This window comes from Aphelocoma coerulescens, chromosome 5, assembly GCF_041296385.1.
Source record: "Aphelocoma coerulescens isolate FSJ_1873_10779 chromosome 5, UR_Acoe_1.0, whole genome shotgun sequence".
NCBI lineage: Eukaryota > Metazoa > Chordata > Aves > Passeriformes > Corvidae > Aphelocoma > Aphelocoma coerulescens.
In genome coordinates this window covers 58,221,168-58,238,562 of record NC_091019.1, presented here as the reverse complement: position 1 = coordinate 58,238,562, position 17,395 = coordinate 58,221,168, and the positions used below count along the sequence as shown (strand labels likewise).

The 17,395-nt window shown below is 39.2% G+C and overlaps 3 protein-coding genes across 8 annotated transcripts in view; 2 read left to right on the top strand and 1 right to left on the bottom strand.

The window, feature by feature from the left end:
• Positions 1 to 10,686, bottom strand: part of TDRD9 (tudor domain containing 9) — a 70,716-nt gene extending 60,030 nt beyond the window's left edge. Inside the window, exon 1 of one of the 2 annotated variants that reach the window (XM_069018393.1) lies at positions 10,642 to 10,686. Coding sequence is in view for 1 of the 2 variants with exons in the window: in XM_069018394.1 (XP_068874495.1) it covers positions 10,272 to 10,423 (152 nt within the window). In the remaining variant the exon portion in view is untranslated. Of the gene's footprint in view, positions 1 to 10,271; positions 10,503 to 10,641 lie in introns of those variants that run through there. The other variant, XM_069018394.1, reaches the window with a different exon arrangement.
• Positions 2,169 to 5,256, top strand: RD3L (RD3 like). Of its 3 annotated transcripts, none has more exons than XM_069018403.1 (4): positions 2,169 to 2,340; positions 2,567 to 2,655; positions 3,329 to 3,631; positions 4,485 to 5,256. In XM_069018403.1, the coding sequence occupies exons 3-4, from the start codon at positions 3,336 to 3,338 to the stop codon at positions 4,780 to 4,782; spliced, it is 594 nt and encodes a 197-aa protein (XP_068874504.1). In that variant the 5' UTR covers positions 2,169 to 2,340; positions 2,567 to 2,655; positions 3,329 to 3,335; the 3' UTR covers positions 4,783 to 5,256. The 3 variants fall into 3 exon arrangements, with proteins under 3 accessions (XP_068874504.1, XP_068874501.1, XP_068874503.1); XM_069018400.1 differs by having other exon boundaries at positions 2,564 to 2,655; XM_069018402.1 differs by lacking the exon at positions 2,169 to 2,340 and having other exon boundaries at positions 2,354 to 2,655.
• A 1,643-nt stretch (positions 10,687 to 12,329) lies between the features above and the next one.
• Positions 12,330 to 16,971, top strand: ATP5MJ (ATP synthase membrane subunit j). Of its 3 annotated transcripts, none has more exons than XM_069018391.1 (4): positions 12,330 to 12,437; positions 14,099 to 14,222; positions 15,894 to 15,914; positions 16,776 to 16,971. In XM_069018391.1, the coding sequence occupies exons 2-4, from the start codon at positions 14,099 to 14,101 to the stop codon at positions 16,799 to 16,801; spliced, it is 171 nt and encodes a 56-aa protein (XP_068874492.1). In that variant the 5' UTR covers positions 12,330 to 12,437; the 3' UTR covers positions 16,802 to 16,971. The 3 variants fall into 3 exon arrangements, with proteins under 3 accessions (XP_068874492.1, XP_068874491.1, XP_068874493.1); XM_069018390.1 differs by having other exon boundaries at positions 12,385 to 12,488; XM_069018392.1 differs by lacking the exon at positions 12,330 to 12,437 and adding an exon at positions 12,529 to 12,625.
• The last annotated feature ends 424 nt before the right edge of the window (positions 16,972 to 17,395 follow it).

Sequence of the window (17,395 nt, the reverse complement as noted above, 5' to 3'; positions counted from 1 at the left end):
TTAAAAAAATAAAAGCAAGCACTATTTCTAACTTACATCTTAATTGTCAAGTTCCCCCTTACATCTGTGATATCAAACAGGAAAAGACAAAAGAGGAACTACTTGAACAGATGAGATTTTGAGTACCAGATACTTTCAGGTTAGTAGAGCCATTAACCATACCTGCACTCCCTCACACCAAGCCATCCACATGGCAGAACAAAATCACTTTGAAAATGAGGGTTCTCCCAGCAATGCTGGGTTTGGTTGCAGCTCTTCAGTACAAACCATACCCAGAACACACCCATCACCATAGGTGCAAACACCACCTTTGGAGGAATTCTTTTAACATGACAGGTACTAACACCACACTGACAATCCTTTCACCTCAGACAAATTAAGAATGAATAACAGACTCCCTAAATATACCTTGGAAAATCAAGGAGTAAACGGAACTGAGTGTAATTTATATTCAGGGTAAAAAAAAATAACAGAATAAACCCAGCACATGACTACAGGAGCTGTTCTGCATACGCACCAGGGAACACTTGTTATTCTGACTGAGGACGCTCAGAGTTAGGCACTAAGACATTATTAACTAAGTTACTAATAAAGACAAACTCCACAGTGCCTTCAGGGAACAGACCCACTATCAGCCTAAGTCAAGGCAAAACTTCCACCCTGACACAGCACTGCAGATCCACAAATACATTTAGGGACAGTTGGGTAGAATTTTAACTCTTAAAAAAAGCTCCCAGCAGATAACCATGGATAGAAACTGCATAAACTACTGCTGTACTTTTGAGGTCCAGTTTCCAGTGCCAGCCCCACACGAGCAGTCATCTCTTCCTGAATACACACCTGAATTGGATACAAAAGTAGAAGCAATACAAATTTTCAGCTTCAATGCTCTCCTATCAATGGAAAGATAAACATAACCCTCAGGATCCTGCCTTGAATCTTCAATGATGTAACCGAAGATTAAGTTGTAGGTTTCTCATTTAATTACTCTGCACACCTTCTAGTAGGCATCTCTAATTTACAAAGACACTGCAATGGTTTTACACTGTACAGCAGTTTACTTGCAGATTGATACAGTGGAAAAAAGTGGTGACATGTTAACTGTGCTGTAAAGGAGGTGGCAAGGAGCATTTTAATTTCATCTGAAAATCTGTCAGGACAGTTCTGTCATCATAAACCTAGCTCCCTTCCTTTTTCATAGTACCACATACAATGCAATGTGAAAACCTTCCAGTTGAAGAAGATTAATACTGACATTTGAATTTTTCCAATGTATAAGTAGTATCAGCTTTAATAACAGCCATACACGTCATCCTTTATGTTGTATGACATCTAGAACAAATTTAGAGAACCTTTGTTCTCCCAACAGTTCAACACACCAGTGGAGGGAAAAAGGTAGGAATTAAAAATACTTAAGAGAAGCAAAGACAGTCATTAGAACAAGGGCAAGAAAAGCAGCATTTCTTAAACCGTGGCTACTGTTTAGATTAATAGGAAGAGACCGGATAACTGGAACGGAAAATGGCTCCTTCAGCAACCTTTGGCGTGCACAGCACCATCCCCGAGAATGAACCTTAAAAATGGATATGCTCAAAATATTCATCAAGGAAAGAGGGAGCAGGCAGCTGACAGCCAGTTCAGAGAGAAGCAATGTCTACGGTAAGACTTACAATTCTGGGCTTTTTACATCAGTTTGACCTCAATTTGCATCTCCTTATCATTCTATTCCTTTAATTAGATTAACGTGTCTTTCATGGCACACTGCAGGTGTTACAGTCTGGCTTCTTTAAACACATTTGAAATGTTAATTAAAAATGCTAACAGCTATGCACAGTAATGAAAAAGTATAGAACCATGAGATTGATGAAATTCATCTGGAAGAAGCATTTAATGTAGCAACAAAATCCTGAGCAACTGTCAAATACATCTTTTCTGTCAACACTCACTTAACAAAAGCTTTAGATGATCTTTACTAGAGAAAAACTATTCTTAGCTGTTTAAAAATGACAGCAGAACAGCCTGATCCCCCTCTAATGGGAGATAAGTCTTCCAGCATCTCAATGGCCTGAAAGTTTAGTTTGATGATAAAAGCAACATAGTTATTTTTAGCACTCTACGGGCATAAAAATACAGCTCTAAACTGTGACCTACAGCTATGCACAGCCAAGCATCACATCATACGACAGCCTTAACTTTAGCTACAAGCACGTCTGTAGCTGCTTCAGACTATCATTATTCATCTCACTGCCAACAATACATTTGGATGGATTTAGCAACAAGCATTTGAAATTGTTACCATCTTTTTTCAAACTGCTGCCATCGGCAGAACTCAATTCAAAGGTAGGAGATCTTAATGGACTTGGTAGAAAGTATTTAAGAGACCATGTTAGGTTAAATGGATTACTGCTTCTCCCCAGTACAGAGGATGAAAAAGAACCTTAAAAGCAGAAAAACTTAAACTGTCATATTCAGTACAGAAAGTAATTTTTTCTGAGCACAGTTTGAGTAAATGAAAAAAAAAAAAAAAAGGAAAAAGAGAAAAAAACCCCTTGTTTTCTTCCAGCAGTACTAACAACCTGCAAACGGGATATGCTAGAATAAGAGACCTTCAAGCAAACCCACCTGAAACAACACTGTTGACAGACAATTGCAAAGGTAATTTATGTTATTTTATTCCAATTTGCATGCTTGTGTGTGCATGATTTCTTACAAACTGCAATTTAAAAGTCTATTCTACCAGATTTCTGTTTCCAGATTATGTGAACAATAATTTAATTAAAATATTTAAAATAAAAATTGATACCAACGTTGTAAAACCAGATCTTGCAAAGTTCCAGTACTTAACTATCAATTAATTAATTTCATTTTTAAATGTATGTGTAACTTCAAATTTCGGAGGTTTGGGGCTTTGTGTTTTGTTGGGAGGGAGTGTTCTTATTTGACTGGGTTTTTTGTGGGGTTTGGGGGCGTTTTTTGTTAGTTTGATGGGGTTTGTGGGGTTTTTTGGTTTTGTTTGGGTTTTTTTTTTAATCATATATACTTCCAGGATAAAATATGAAATATTTCCAAGACAATAGATATACACTTTCAAATGCTGTAAATTTCACATAGTATGTTAACTCAGAAAAGAGACAGGAAAAATTATAAGGTGTGTAAGGCTTGCCGCATTTCATGATGGCCTGGTGATTTTGTACAGCAAACTATTTTATGATCATTAAAAAAGTCTCATTCAAACATTCAGTTCCTAAGAAGGAAGTCTACAGGTAAAAAGAACTAAATCAGTTGGACACACACAAGCAAAACTCATTTTTTTCCTCTCCCCTCACAGCTTAAAAATGCCACTTTTCGGCTGGATGAAATGGTCAAAAACTGATTCCTGCAAACCCACAAGATGTCCTGGATCAGAAGTAGTTACAAAAACCCTATTGAGGGAGTTGAAATGGCACCTGAAAGAGCGTGAAAGACTGGTGCAAGAGATTGAAAATGAACAGAAAGTCCAGAAAACGGGCATGGATTACAACTGGCTCAAGAACCAAAACCCTCAAGCAACAATTCCAGCTACTGAGCAACGGCAGCTCGAAGTTCTGTGCTCACAAATCCAGCCTTGCCAAACAGGAACTGTTCTCAGCAGGTAATTGTTTCGTATTTCCCTGACTCTGAACTCTCTATCACAAGTAAGATGTTTCTCTACCTAATCAAAGTTTGTATTTGGCTCTGGTCTTCAAAAGCGGCAATGACCAGCAACTGGAGCACATTTTTACAGGTGTTTTAGAAATTACATCATCACTTTAATATGTTGCACTTGAAGGAAGTTTTAAATCAGGATTTTCCTGGTCTAATCCAAACAAAGGAAATCTCATATGACCTTTCGATGCTTCCAGTTTTTCCTGTTTCTTATCCCTATTATTTATTAAATAGCAACCCAGTAACTAAAAATCAAATAAAAGGACTAATGCAATGCACTACTATGCAGAAATCCAGCCTTGCTGTCCACAATACCAGAAAGCTCCTAAAAACTAGAAAATCACTGTAAATTAAAAAAAAAAAAAAATTAAAAAAAAAAAAATCCCTCCACATATTTTATAAAGAAAAATTCTCCTATCCCTGCATTTTACGTACATTTTCTGGGAACTCAGAAACAACAGAATAAGTCCATTTGCCTTTTAAAGCCCAGAATATACCTAAGGGCAAAGTCAGTTTAAATCAAGTTACCCAGATGGACCCAAAAAAAAAAAAAAAAAAAAAAAAAAAAAGAGCCTACCCAATCACAACCATTTTCAATCCACAATAGCTGGAGCACAGCCAGTGCATTGTCAAGAGCTCTTTTCCTCTTACAATCTTCTGGGGGAGGTGAGTGGGGAAATGTGGCAGCAAGGAAAAAATGACACCAGAATGCAGTCACTTCCTCCTCCCCCACCCCAAATGAGCAGAGAAGAAAAGTTTTCAGCGCCAATGATTAGATTTCAATTTTTGTTTGTTTCTAGATTTCGTGAAGTTTTGGCAGAAAATGATGTTTTACCCTGGGAAATAGTCTACATATTCAAGCAGGTTTTAAAAGATTTTCTTACCACCATTGAGAGAGAAAACCAAGCAGAGCAGCTGGTAGATGCATGGAATACAAATTGCTCTGAACATTTCAGTCCGCATGGCGACGGCTCCAACAAGTCGGACAAAGATGAAATCCCCACAGTTTCAAGTTATGTCGACAAAAACACACAAAGCATGTTTCCCACCTTCTCTCACAGAATCTGGAATCTACCCTATTACTACCCATCAAGTTAAGTTGGTTTGTGTTACTTTCAAAAAGTTATGTAGCCATCCGCATTCCTTTCTTGTAATTGCCATCCAGACACATAAGAGTAAGAAATGTGACATGCTCCCCTTTTTATTCCAAGTTCAGATATTAAAATCCTTCGTAATAGCTAGTATGCAGTAACTTTAAGTATCAACTCGCCTTTTATCGTTATAGTTTCTTAGAGCTGTTGTGTTTGAAGCCATCTTTTAATCAAAAATGTAGATGTTTCTGAAAAAAACTCTGAAGCATCTTAATTTTTAGCCATATAGAGCTAGAAGTATTTAAACAACAAAAAAAAGATTGCTTTCCATATTTTGAAACAGCATCAATCCACAGAGTGTTAGACAAAAACTTCTGTGTTTGTCACATAGCTTTTAGGCTCTACGGGAACTTTATACTGTGTAAAAGAAATGGTTTAATATAATTATCAGTTATATCAAATAAACTGGTAAATAATTTTTGGACCTGAGTAATTATTTCTTCAAGAGTAAGTTGCATGAAAACACAGATGGAACATATAACATGCTGCAGGTACTATTTCTATATTTTTTTTCTAAATTATACTTTGCACATGCAAGTATGTCAAGGTGGACAAATAAACAAAACTACTAGATGCTTAACAGCATTTAACAACTATCTCTCTATTCTTGAAAAAATTATTGAATTATTTAATTTCAAATAGCCATTTTTCATTTGACTTATTGAAAGCTGTTCTGAAATCCAAATTCTGCATTAAACTTTCAACATTTTGATCAAATCAGATGGTACTTCTCTACACTATCCAAGGAGTCAACAGATCATTTCCAACACACAAGGTGTTCATTCTCAATTTACACATAACAAAATTTAATGTTTTTCAGCTGCTATTATCTATCACTGGGGGTTCACAAAGTTTTACAAGATTAATCACACACATAGCAGTCACAGTCACAGCAGGCAATTAGAGCAGAAAATCAAAGAAAACATATGCCAGAACTCAGTTGGCTACATTTCCAATTGTGCTCCCATCACTGTATGTAACAAGTTTTTACATGTCTTATATAACCTCTTCTTCTCCGTGTTTCCTTTTAATCTGTCTGCCTGATCAGAAAAAATTGGGCAAGAGGGCAAGACTCACATGGCCCAATGCACAGAATACACTATTTCATAAACAAAAGTGCTTCCTCTGGTATTTTCTTCAGACATACTGAAGAAGACATTCAGATTTCATCGAGCTAGTAACACAACTTCAAGGCATCTTATGCTCCACAGCTGTATCTCCAACTCCAGAAAGAATTTACTAATAATGCAACAGAAAGTGGATGAACAAACGGCACAATCTTTTACTAGACACCTTTAAATCTTTTTAAAAACACTGCTTAAGAAAACCTTTGAAAAGCTTATGATATAGAGAACATTTCATGTAGGAAAATAAAACATAATATACACACAGAAGATAAAACAATGAGAACTCCTACATTCACCTGAAGGACAAAGCACTGGAGGACTAGAGCAAAATATTTCCAACAGGTTTAAAATAAAAAAATCTGCAGCTCAATGCCAAAAGTAACTAGTCCCTCCACTTCCCATAAACTAAATACACAAAGCTTCAAAAGCATGTGCAAACTTGTTGTACCTGCACTCAGAGCTGCTATGAACTTTTGGCCCTCTTCTTGTCAGTTATCAGTTTGTGGATTAATAACAAAACCCCTGTTCTAAACTTACTCTGCCCTACTGATGCACCACCAGGAGCTGGAGATTCTTGTCCTGAAGTTCTAATCTAATCCCTGCATGAGGGCAGCAAAGGATTCAAAGATTTTTCCTCAGTGATGAAACTCTCCCAAGTATTAAATGTCAAATACCTTTCCTACATGAAGGAGGTTAACAGGTACTGAGTATTTAAAAGGCATTGGCAGAATTAGTATTACACTAAGAATTAACATCCGTAATGCTGGTTTCAGATAGCTTTTAAGAGGTCAAATATGTGAGATTCCTGCAATGGCAATTCACATAAGTTTACTTCTTAAAATGGTATCCTCACAGCTTTCTACTGGAAAATAGGTTAAAAAAACTCTAAAAATGAGGCTTCCAAATTTTAATTCATGGAAAATGGAAGGCCAGTACCATGGAAGATCCACTTACCTTAATGATCACCAAAAATGGGTACAGAAAACAAACAAAAACAACTCCACAAGATAACCCCAGATACAACTCACTTATTCTTCGTAAACTTCACTTCAATTTCACTTTAACGTGAGCAAATGCAGTTTTCTAAGTCCAGGAACAAGGATTATCCACTATGCCATACTGTAAAAGGCAGTCGCTGCATAATAGTTTAAAAATAAAGGCAGGCATCATAGCTAATTCAATGTTAAATCCCTATACAATGCCAAGCAAATGCACAAAAAGGCTCATCTACTTTTATATGCATGTTTTAATCAAGCTACTGCATCCAGTTCTAGTGTCCACACCTGGGGGGAAAGGAGAAGGAGAAAGCAAAGGAAAACTGCACAAGGTAGAGGAAAAAAATTATCCACCGGCTGAGAAAATGCCATCCTCGAAGGCCTCACTTTGTCCATTTCTTCAAATACTGAAATGTGGGGTAATTTTGTGGAGCACAAGCACTTCCTCCTGACCAAATTGTTATATACTCTAGTTAAAAAGCACAGAAAAGCATAGAAGAAGCAACGGTGTAAGAGCAAGAAGCCAAACTAAAAATGTTAAACATATTTTAAAGAAATCTCTTAGGTTTACCGCAATATGCTGCCAAGAAAATCTGTTCCTCAGCTAACCAGCTGAGACAAGTCATGTTCTAGGATTATGCTTACCTTATCAGCTACATCAGGCAGGAGTAAGATTGCTGGCCAGTCACCACTACCTTGTGGGAGATCACTGTCCAAGAACTCTACAACTGCTTCTTTAAGTATTTTTTACTTATGCGCTACACAATTTGCATGAGGTGCTCTGAAGCTACATTGTCCCGTACACTGAGCCAGCAGGTATTTCTGAAACAGGCAGGCAGCCAACACAAACCACTCTGGTAACAGAAAGGTGAGTGGTAGTAATTCCAAAGGACAGCAGTGTCTCCCACCTGCACAAGTGTCAAGCAAAGCAAACAGCATGCAGTGTTTCCAGCCAAATAAATTAGCTTCAAAAAGGTGCTAACTTGGCGAATGTACACCTATGAAATGCAGGAAATAAAAGAGAGAATAACCACCTTTCCCACACTTAAACCTTTAACTGTCTTAATGTGAACACAATTGTGTTGATAACAAGGAATGATTTAAGGATCTAAATTTCTTCTCTTTCAGTCAAACAGAATCAAAGGAATTAAAAAGTTAATCAATGAGCTATTTAACGATCAAACTTCCAGCCACAATTTCTGTGGTTTCTATTTCTATTACCTTTATGTAACAACCTCAATTATTAACACTGCTATTCTAGAGGTCATTCAGGAAGCAAAATAATCTTAAAAGCCTTGGAAAATGAGGCATCACTGGTAAAGGAAGACAACACATTTCACATCTCTTTTTAAGGGGGACATGAGGCTTTTAGATCCCATTAAACAATCTCAGTAACATTTTTGTAAAATATTACTTAATACACACACTTGTGTGCAATAACACACCTGTTATTACTAATTTGGCATTAAACCCATGCATTCTTACATATAAATTCAGACAACAGTGGTAGGCAGACAAGTCTCCATCAGTAAATGTAAATCTAATTTCAAATAAATACGAATATGTATTTTAAAAGTTGGAATAACTTTGGCTTTGACTTTCCCAAGAAACAAATAAAGAATTCTGAATGAAATAGACAATTATGCTACAAGCAGCTTCAACAAACGAGGAGAAATTATTTTGTTTTCAGCTCTTCTAACTCTAAGAAGTCACTGAATAAAATACAAGCATTTCCTTTCCTTCTAACCACTTGAACCTAAATCTCCTACAGAAACTTCAAGTTTTGCAAAAACACTCTAAATGTAAGCACATTCCCAGTATTACAGAGCTGTGAAACAGAAATATGCATGGAAACAAAACACACCTAAGCAAACACAGCTTCTCATAGAGATTCCTTGCATTCTGTGGCAGCACACACATATACCCATCACCTATGCTCAAAGATTTTATAGCTATCGGTAAGAAATTCTGTCCACACTTACATAAATGGTCACTTAGGATGCATATCACCTCTGTCCCCCTTGGACGTGGGGGAAAAAAAAATTAAAAACCCAAACCTGTAAAAATAATTGTTCCCTACTAACACAACTGTCAAACTTACAATTAGGTTATCTGCTAAGACTTGTGAGTGGGAAGAGGTATCTGTCCCACCAAAAATAAAGATTTGCCTCTGCCTAGGCACACAAGGCTTGATGAATCTTGATCATTTCTCCTGTGTACAGGAAATGTAAAAATAGCTTTTGTGGCTTAGTGCTCAGCTGGGTTCAAGAATCTCTTGTCAAACACTTCGTAAGTACTACAGAAATGTTAATGTCAGCTAAATGAAGACTGAGAAGTCACAAACACCTTTTGCGTACTGGGTTGAGGAATCACATTCACAGAAGTAATTTTAACACCAACAGCCTAAACAGTCTCTGCTGAAATACCAGACTGCCTGATAGCAAGATGTTATGCAAAAAGTTCATTCTTTCTCCGATGCCTACATACACCTTTTAATGAGAGTTCCTGAAATACTGCAACCTCTACTGCTGTGCATCACACAGGGAAAAATAAAACCCCAAACACTCACTCTAGAGCGTATGCCCAGCTCATTTCAAAAAATACTCTACTATGTGGAACTGCATACAAAACACTTTTCTATGGCAACCACAGATACACTACCACACCTGGCCTAAATACCAAGATTAGTATGCACTGCCACAGTCCAATTTCTGGATTTCAATATCCGGACTCCAATGAAAACCAAATGTACGTGGCTGCTATGCAAACACATACACTTCTCGTTGCCTGTAAACTCTGCCATCTGAGAGTAATGCATCAGGAGCAACATGTCAATATACCTCTGCTGTGCTTTACTGGGGTAACTTAAATGCTTCAGTTAGGTCACAAGAGCAATGAACTCGGGAATCTCATTTGTCACTTGCCACTGATAAAATTTTAAGTTAATGCACCTGAATCAGAATAAACTGAGTCCAATACAGTTTTTCAACAGGACTAGGTACAGCTGCACACCAGTGCTAATGCACTTCAGAGAAAGCAAACCCTACACGCAACACACCTAATGACGACGGAGACAACAGAGCTAAGTAGCAAATCAGAGAATAGCATTAAGTATTAAACGCACAAAAATACATTAACCACAAACGCCACCGGGGGTGTTAGGCTGGAATCCAACAACTGCACATGCTGGGCCCACGCAGAGCAGAGGAACCAGAGGAGGCTGCCCTGACTCTGGAGAATGCCCGGCACACCCGAAGGCACGGGCACACAGCTGAGAGGGGGAGGCCATCAAGAGCAGAGCGCCCCGCACTCACCCCGCAGCCGTCAGTGGTTCCCGTGCGGGGTGGCGGGGCGAAGCGCCAGGGCGGCCGAGCCGCGCCTCCTGGCCCAGGAGCTCGACGGCGGTGACGGCCCCGCCGATGGTGAACCAGTCTCGGCTCTGCTTCTCGGTGAGCTTCCGCAGCATGGCGGCGGATGGCGGCGGATGGCGGCGGATGGCGGCGGATGGCGGCGGATGGCGGCGGATGGCGGCGGATGGCGGCGGATGGCGGCTCCCGGCACGCGGTCCCGCGCCAGCGCCCTTCCCGGCACGTGCGCTCCTTCCCACCCTCCGCCCGCCCCCGCCCCCGCCCCCGGCGGGAGCGCTCCCGGCTGGGATCGGCCCTCCCTTCCCAGCCAATTCACCTGTGGCTGCGGGCTGAATTCCTCTAAACCGACCCCCAAAGCTTTTTAAAGGCTTGCTTAGAAAGGCAGGACATACAGATGCAGACCAGAAGTATACTGGAGGGTCGAACACTAAAGCCTGTTATCCCTATTGGATAAATTTCAAAAGAAGAATAGGAACTAAAATAAACGTGTGTCACTTGAATTTCCCTTTCATCCGGTCATTCCCTCTTCTGAAATAACTGCAAACATCTGTGTGTAATTTGTTAAATCAGATAAATAACGAAAACCAACACAAACACAGGGTAGCTCCTTACTTTGTCTAACAGGATTTATCTTCTCCCCACTGATCCAGTGCAGATATTGGGCTGCTTTAGAACTGTTACTGTCAGGTAAATACAAATCTAGGGTATATGTAGAGAGATAAGGATACTACAGCCCCTGGCTGCTTAATGTATCAGGCTCAAAATCGTAAATTAAAGAAGAGGATTTTCCTCACAAAAATGTCAAGCGGTTTTGAAAGTTCTAAATGAAAGAGGTGAGGTACATGTAGTATTTCATCGACATAAGTTATAAGTCATATTCCTATATTAAATCCAAAAAAAACCCAGGTAAGATCCAAGAAGTCTTGCCCTGTGTGACAAAGCTCATATGTAGCAAATGTATACACCTGGAGATTATGTAAATCCCTCAGTAGGAAAATAAATGCAGTCTATGATCCCACTAAAGCATTTTAACACACACAAAAACGGTCTGAGCTCTGTTTTCCTTTCAGAGCCACGGGAGGCCTGGGCAGTCATTCCCCCCCTCACCCCACAAGAACAATGCCCGAGCACAGCTCTGGAATTCCAGTCACCCTGTCCTTCCCGGCACCTGGAGGAAACAGCCTGCGAGGCACATGGGTGCCGCAGATCTCCCAAATACGGCCCAGCGGGTGCCTCGCACTCCTCCAGGACAAGCTCTTCCCTAAGGGATGCACTGCACAGACTGTGAGAGGCCTTTCCCAGCATTGTCCTGGCACGGGACACCTGCTGTGCTTGTTCTTGGGAAGCAGGACTGAGGTGAAGATCTGCATTAGAAGAGCATTGCTAGCAGGTCAAGGGAGGTGATCCTGCCCCTCTGCTCAGGCTTGGAGAGGTGAATGTGGAGTTTTGTGTCCAAATCTGTGCTCCTCAGTCCTAGAGGGACGTGGAGCTCCTGGAGCAAGTCCACTGGAGGACAACAGAGAATGATTGGGGGACTGGAGCATCTCTGTTATGAGAAAAGGCTGAGGGAGCTGGGCCTGTCCAGCGTCGAGAAGAGACGACTGTGAGGGGATCTCATCAGTATATATAGATATCTGAAGGGAGGGTGGCAAGAGGATGGAGCCAAGCTCTTCCTGGCGGTGCTGAGCAATAGGACAAGAGGCAACAGGCAGAAACTGATGCCCAGGAAGTTCCACCTGAACATGAGGAAGAACTTTACTGTGCAGTGACCATGCACTGGAACTGGTTGCCCAGAGAAGGTGTGGAGCCTCCCTCACTCGAGATATTAAAGAACTGTCTGGACACAATCCTGTGCCATGTGCTCTGGGATGACCCTGCCTGAGCAGGCAGGTTGGACCAGGTGCCTCACCACGGTCCCTTCCCGCCGGACCTATTCCGCGATTCTGAAGGAAGCGGGGCTGGCACCGCCGCGGCGCGGAGATGCTCTGGTCCTCCGCGGCCATAGGGGGCGCTGCTGTCCCCGCTCGCCGCGCGTCCGTTCCCGGCGCACCCCGCGGCGGCAGCGGACCCGTCCCTTTTCCCGAGTGTGACCTTCGCCGCTCCCCTGGCACGGTGGGTCCGGGCCCGGCGAGCCCCGGCCGGGTCCTGGCGGGCACCGCTCGGGTGTGTCTCGGGTGGGGGCAGCGCTGGTTCAGGTGTGAAGGGAAGAAGGGAGAAAAGGGAACGCGGCCCGTGGCGCTGGAACTTCGCCGTTACTTGCCCGTCCCCGTGCAGCGGGTCGGGCCTCGGGCCGGCCGCAGGTGCCCCGGGCTGCGGGGGGCTTGTGGCGGGGAGGTCAAGGAGACAGCAAATACAGCGTTGTTCCGGGTAGATTTCAGAAAAAAAACCAAAAAAAACCAAACCAGAACGACGTCGCGCCAGTGCAGGCCTTGGGGAAAATTCTCTGCCGGGCTTTAGCACGGTGTTAAGTGGAAACAGCACTGTTTATTCCCTGTGTTTTGCAGCGGTGGTGAAATCTTGCTTTCCTGTTCTGTTCAATGTCCTTGTTTGTTAGTATGTCTTGATATTCTGCTATAGCAGAGTGACTGTTTGTAGTCCATTGTTCATTTGAAACTACTGACAGTGGAAATTTAAGTGAGCAGTGTCCTTAATAGCGTTGGTGAAAGCACAAAGGTATTTCAGGAACTTTTGCCACAATAATAAATGATAGAAATGGCTGTCCATAAACAGAGATAAATGTGGGTTTGTCCGTAATTACACATTAATTGCTTCAAAGTTGCTTTCATTCTTTAAGAAAAACCTACATTTTTCCAATTGTTTTGACACTGGCTGCCCTTGTTCCTCTTCTCTTTGAGGCTTGCCAAAGGATGCTTTACATTTAGTAACGGCAGATAAGCAAGTGAGCATTACCTCAGAGAAGTTTAACTCTGCTTTTCTTTCCTCGGTCTCTGGTTTACTGTATACTGTCTATATGTGTGTATAGCTCACTTTATTGGGTTGTAATAAGTGTAAACAGTTACTATTGGGTGAAGTGCTGTGCATAAGACAGTAGAACATGGGGCATCTCAGTGCAGTGTGGTGCAAATGTGAACTAACATTTATGGGAATTAGGATAAGCTTTATTTTAAAACCTCCTATAATTTTTCCGTTTGTCTAACAAAGCTACATGGGAAGGAAAAAAACCAACGCTGACAGGCTTCTTGCTCTTGGGGTGTATTTTGAAAGTCAAATAGTCATGATAAAGCATGAATTCATTAGCTTAACATAATTTATTTTGCTATTTTGAGTAGAAATTACCATGCTGGAAGAGACAGCTGTGAGGGAGGGAAGATAAATTGGTAGTGCAAGGAAGGAGCCTCTCTGGCTTATCTGGAATGAGACTTGCTCCTGAGGAAATCTAGAAACATTAAGGAAAAGCTGTCACTGATAGGCAGAGAGAAGTCTAGCTGTTGCTGCTCTGTAAATGTTCTGTTGACTCATCTTTGAACCCCTTCATCAGCTGTAATTTTAATATTGTTTTTTTTGTGTTAGCCCATAAATGGTAACTTTAACTCTGAATTTTCATTTCTTTGCCTTGGAATAAGTACTTTGGCATGCTTGGGGATTTTTTTTTTTTTAACCTGTAAACTGCTGCTGATACGTATCAGGAGTGTGTGTGTATACATAAAGATAGATGTATATATATGTGTATGTGAGGGTATGTATGTTAAAAATCCAGCAGGTAAGAATACAGCCGCAAAACTTTACATGACAAAACTTCTTATAATTTTCAGATGATGCAGGCCATGATTCCAAAGTCATTGAGACCCATGAAATTCTACTTCTCCACTGTTTATCAAGAAATATGGGTTGGTATAGCATTAACAAGTTATGTCTACTACAAGATTTCATATGGGGGTAAGTTACACATTATAGTCTTCATTAGCTGTTACCTTATAGATCAGGTTTATAGATGAGAATACCCCTAACAAAAATCAGTCATTGAAGATACCTAGCAAATAAGAAATTAACACTCTTACTTAGGGCCAGGTCTTTGCTATAAAAATTTAGATGTTTTAAATGCTCATTGTAGAAGGTTCCACTAACAAAAATACTCAAATATCAGTGTAATTATGCCTACATTATGAAGATCAGGTAATGTAGGAATTGAATTTTAAAATGCAGATCTAACTTAACTTGCTCAAGAATTTAAAAATAAATAGTTTTTAAAAGGTTTTTTTCACATGAACTTGTGAAAGTGTATTTTAGGCTGATGGCACCTCAAAATGTGATCTACATCAGTGAACATGAGAATGTGTGTTACTTGGTGACACTGGATGACTTTCTCAGAGAAAGAAACAGAATATCTAATACAAAAATATTAAATTTGAATGGGCCAGGTCCCTTAAAGCAGAAGGGTGCAACAGTTTATGGTGTCTTAAAGGTCCTGTTTGTCAATTTAGGCTATGTTAAAAAAATCCCAAGTCAAACCCTTTACTGATTGTCGTGAACAATGAGGTGTTTTAAGTTGTAGACAAAGTTTACACAGAAAGGAACCCCTTGCTGTGGGAACAGCTGAATGATAATACCTCAGCATTTCTCTAGCTTTGTCCAAATAATGTGTAGCATTCCAAAGCTGATACACTGCACTTACAAGCTTAAGTAAATATAAGTAGTCGAGCTTAATGAGTATTAATGAGTATTAAGTAAATATGAATAGTTGAGGTAGAGAGGAAGGAAAAATTTAACTTTTGCTTTAACTTTTTATTTCATGGAGAGTTCAAAATGGACAGACTATTCCAAATTTGTGTTTGTGTCACGCTACTTTAATTCATGACTTAGACAAATGTCCTGGTGTCAGGTTTTGAGGGCCAAAAAACCTGGATAAATGGCAACTTGTATGCTAAGCTTTATTTGGAAGTAAAAATAGTTTCTATAGCTGTAGCCCTTTCTGCACTTAGGGAACAATTTTGCAAATAATGGAATAAATTAGAATAAATTAGATTGGAGGGGACCTCTTGAGCTCACCTGGTCGAAACCAGTGCTTGAAGCAGTTAGGTCAAAGTTACATCAGGTTGTTTATCACCTTATTCATCATTTAAGTGAGTATTTCCAAAGATAGAAATTGTACACTCTCTTACACCTATTTTCATTACAAAGAATTTTATTTTTGATCACTGTAAATCAGTATTTTAGGTGAACAATTACAATGGGAATGTAAAATATAAAAGAAAATTTTAAAGCAAACATTTCACTTCAGTTTACGTCCGTATCTTGTGTGGATATATATCCATATATTACGTAAAATAGTAACATTCTGTAGATATTTCTTTTGAATTGTAGTAGTAGTCTTGATGATTATAATTTCTAAATGCATGGAGTCTTGGTTAATTAAAAACAAACAACTTTTGAAAACCAGTATAATGTTTACAGAGATGTACCAGGGAAAGTATATTTTGTACACTTAAAATTTTTGTTTAAGCTAGTAATAGTAAAAAACTAATTAAAATTTATCTATAAAAAGTAAGTAGGAGAAATATTTTTAACTGTCATTGTTCAGCTTTTTTTTTTTGCCTTTTTTTTTTCCAGGCAAAAAATCAGCAGGAAATAGTAAGTATTAGATATCTAATACCTTGGTGTAATTTTTAAATGAGTGCAGTAAAAATTAGCTCAGAATATTTTACATTACATAAGTTTGGGGCTTAAGTTACAGATTTAGCAAATGTTTAAAGACTACTTCAAAAGGAGTAATTTTGGTTGTATTGATGATTTTGTAAGCTAGAAACATCTGTGGATCTGCACATAAATTGTCTTTTGTGTGGGTTTTAGGAGTAGAATGGAAGTTTTATATCTTGACTGAGTGGGCGAGGATTTTTTTAAATAATAGTAACAACCATTTAATGGAATTACTTAAATCAGCATACTTTCAAGAGTACCTGCTATTTTAGCTGTCAAGAAATTAGAAAGTATAAACTTGTGGTTTGGATTTGTATTTTTGTATCTTTATATGTTTAGATATTTATGGACAGTTTCTTCTGACGTCACACTGGAATTTACTTTTTCACAAACTGCTGTATCTCAGTTCACTTTTCGGACCATGAGAGAGAACCCATTTGCTCCCAGTTGAATTTGTACATGCAAACATTATTTACCTTTTTAAATGTGCAATTAGAGAAAATACTGCCTAGTAAACTTAGAATAATAGTGTAAATAAACCTCAGTTATGGAAGAACCATAACAAAACCAAGGAAGAATGGGTGTTTGATTGTAATAGTGCTTTAAAACTTGCAAAAGAGGATTTTTAATATTTGCTAAGTTTACTTCCATACACATTCTGAGGTTGTTGCTGTATTTGAATAGCCAATTCTTGTGCTCAGATGTAAGTACAGTTGTCAATTCTAGGACCTGCACTACATTCCTGAATTGATTTGCTCTACTGTTTCAACACTCTAAATTGTGTCTTTCTTTCAGAGTCCTCTGGTTCTGGCCATCATTAAAGATCTCTTCTCTTCTTGGAATATGAATTTGGTGGTTCCTCATCTCTACTGCAGATGAAGCAAGTTACAACCATAGGGAAATTAATGCTAGAACTGTACCTGATCCATCTGCTGTAATTGGAAAAAGAATAAATCCATTGAGCAAAAAGTAATTAAAGATGTTGAATATATGCTGGACTGCAGTGTTAACCTAATTTTTAGAATAAGCTTCTACAGTTCTTCTAAGTACCATGTTAAACTTTTTCAACAGTACCATGTTAAACTTTTTCAACAGTACTTTAAAAGGGACCAAATCTTTATAACTAAACTTCTTAATAGAATTAGATTCCTTTTTTCCCCCTAATAATAGCTTTTTTGGCTATTTACTTCGAAAATGTCATTTAATTGGATGCCAAGTATGAGGACTTAATTCCCAGCTTTTTGTCAACTTTTGGTGCAGTAATAAAGGTACCAAAAATTATATCCCAAACTTTATGTTTTTTTAAAGCGTTCTTAGTTCTGCAAGGTTTAAAAGCAAAAGTTTTATTGTTATGAAAACACCATGGAAAACATTTACAGATATTTTTTAAAAGTGCATTATTCACAATTATATTT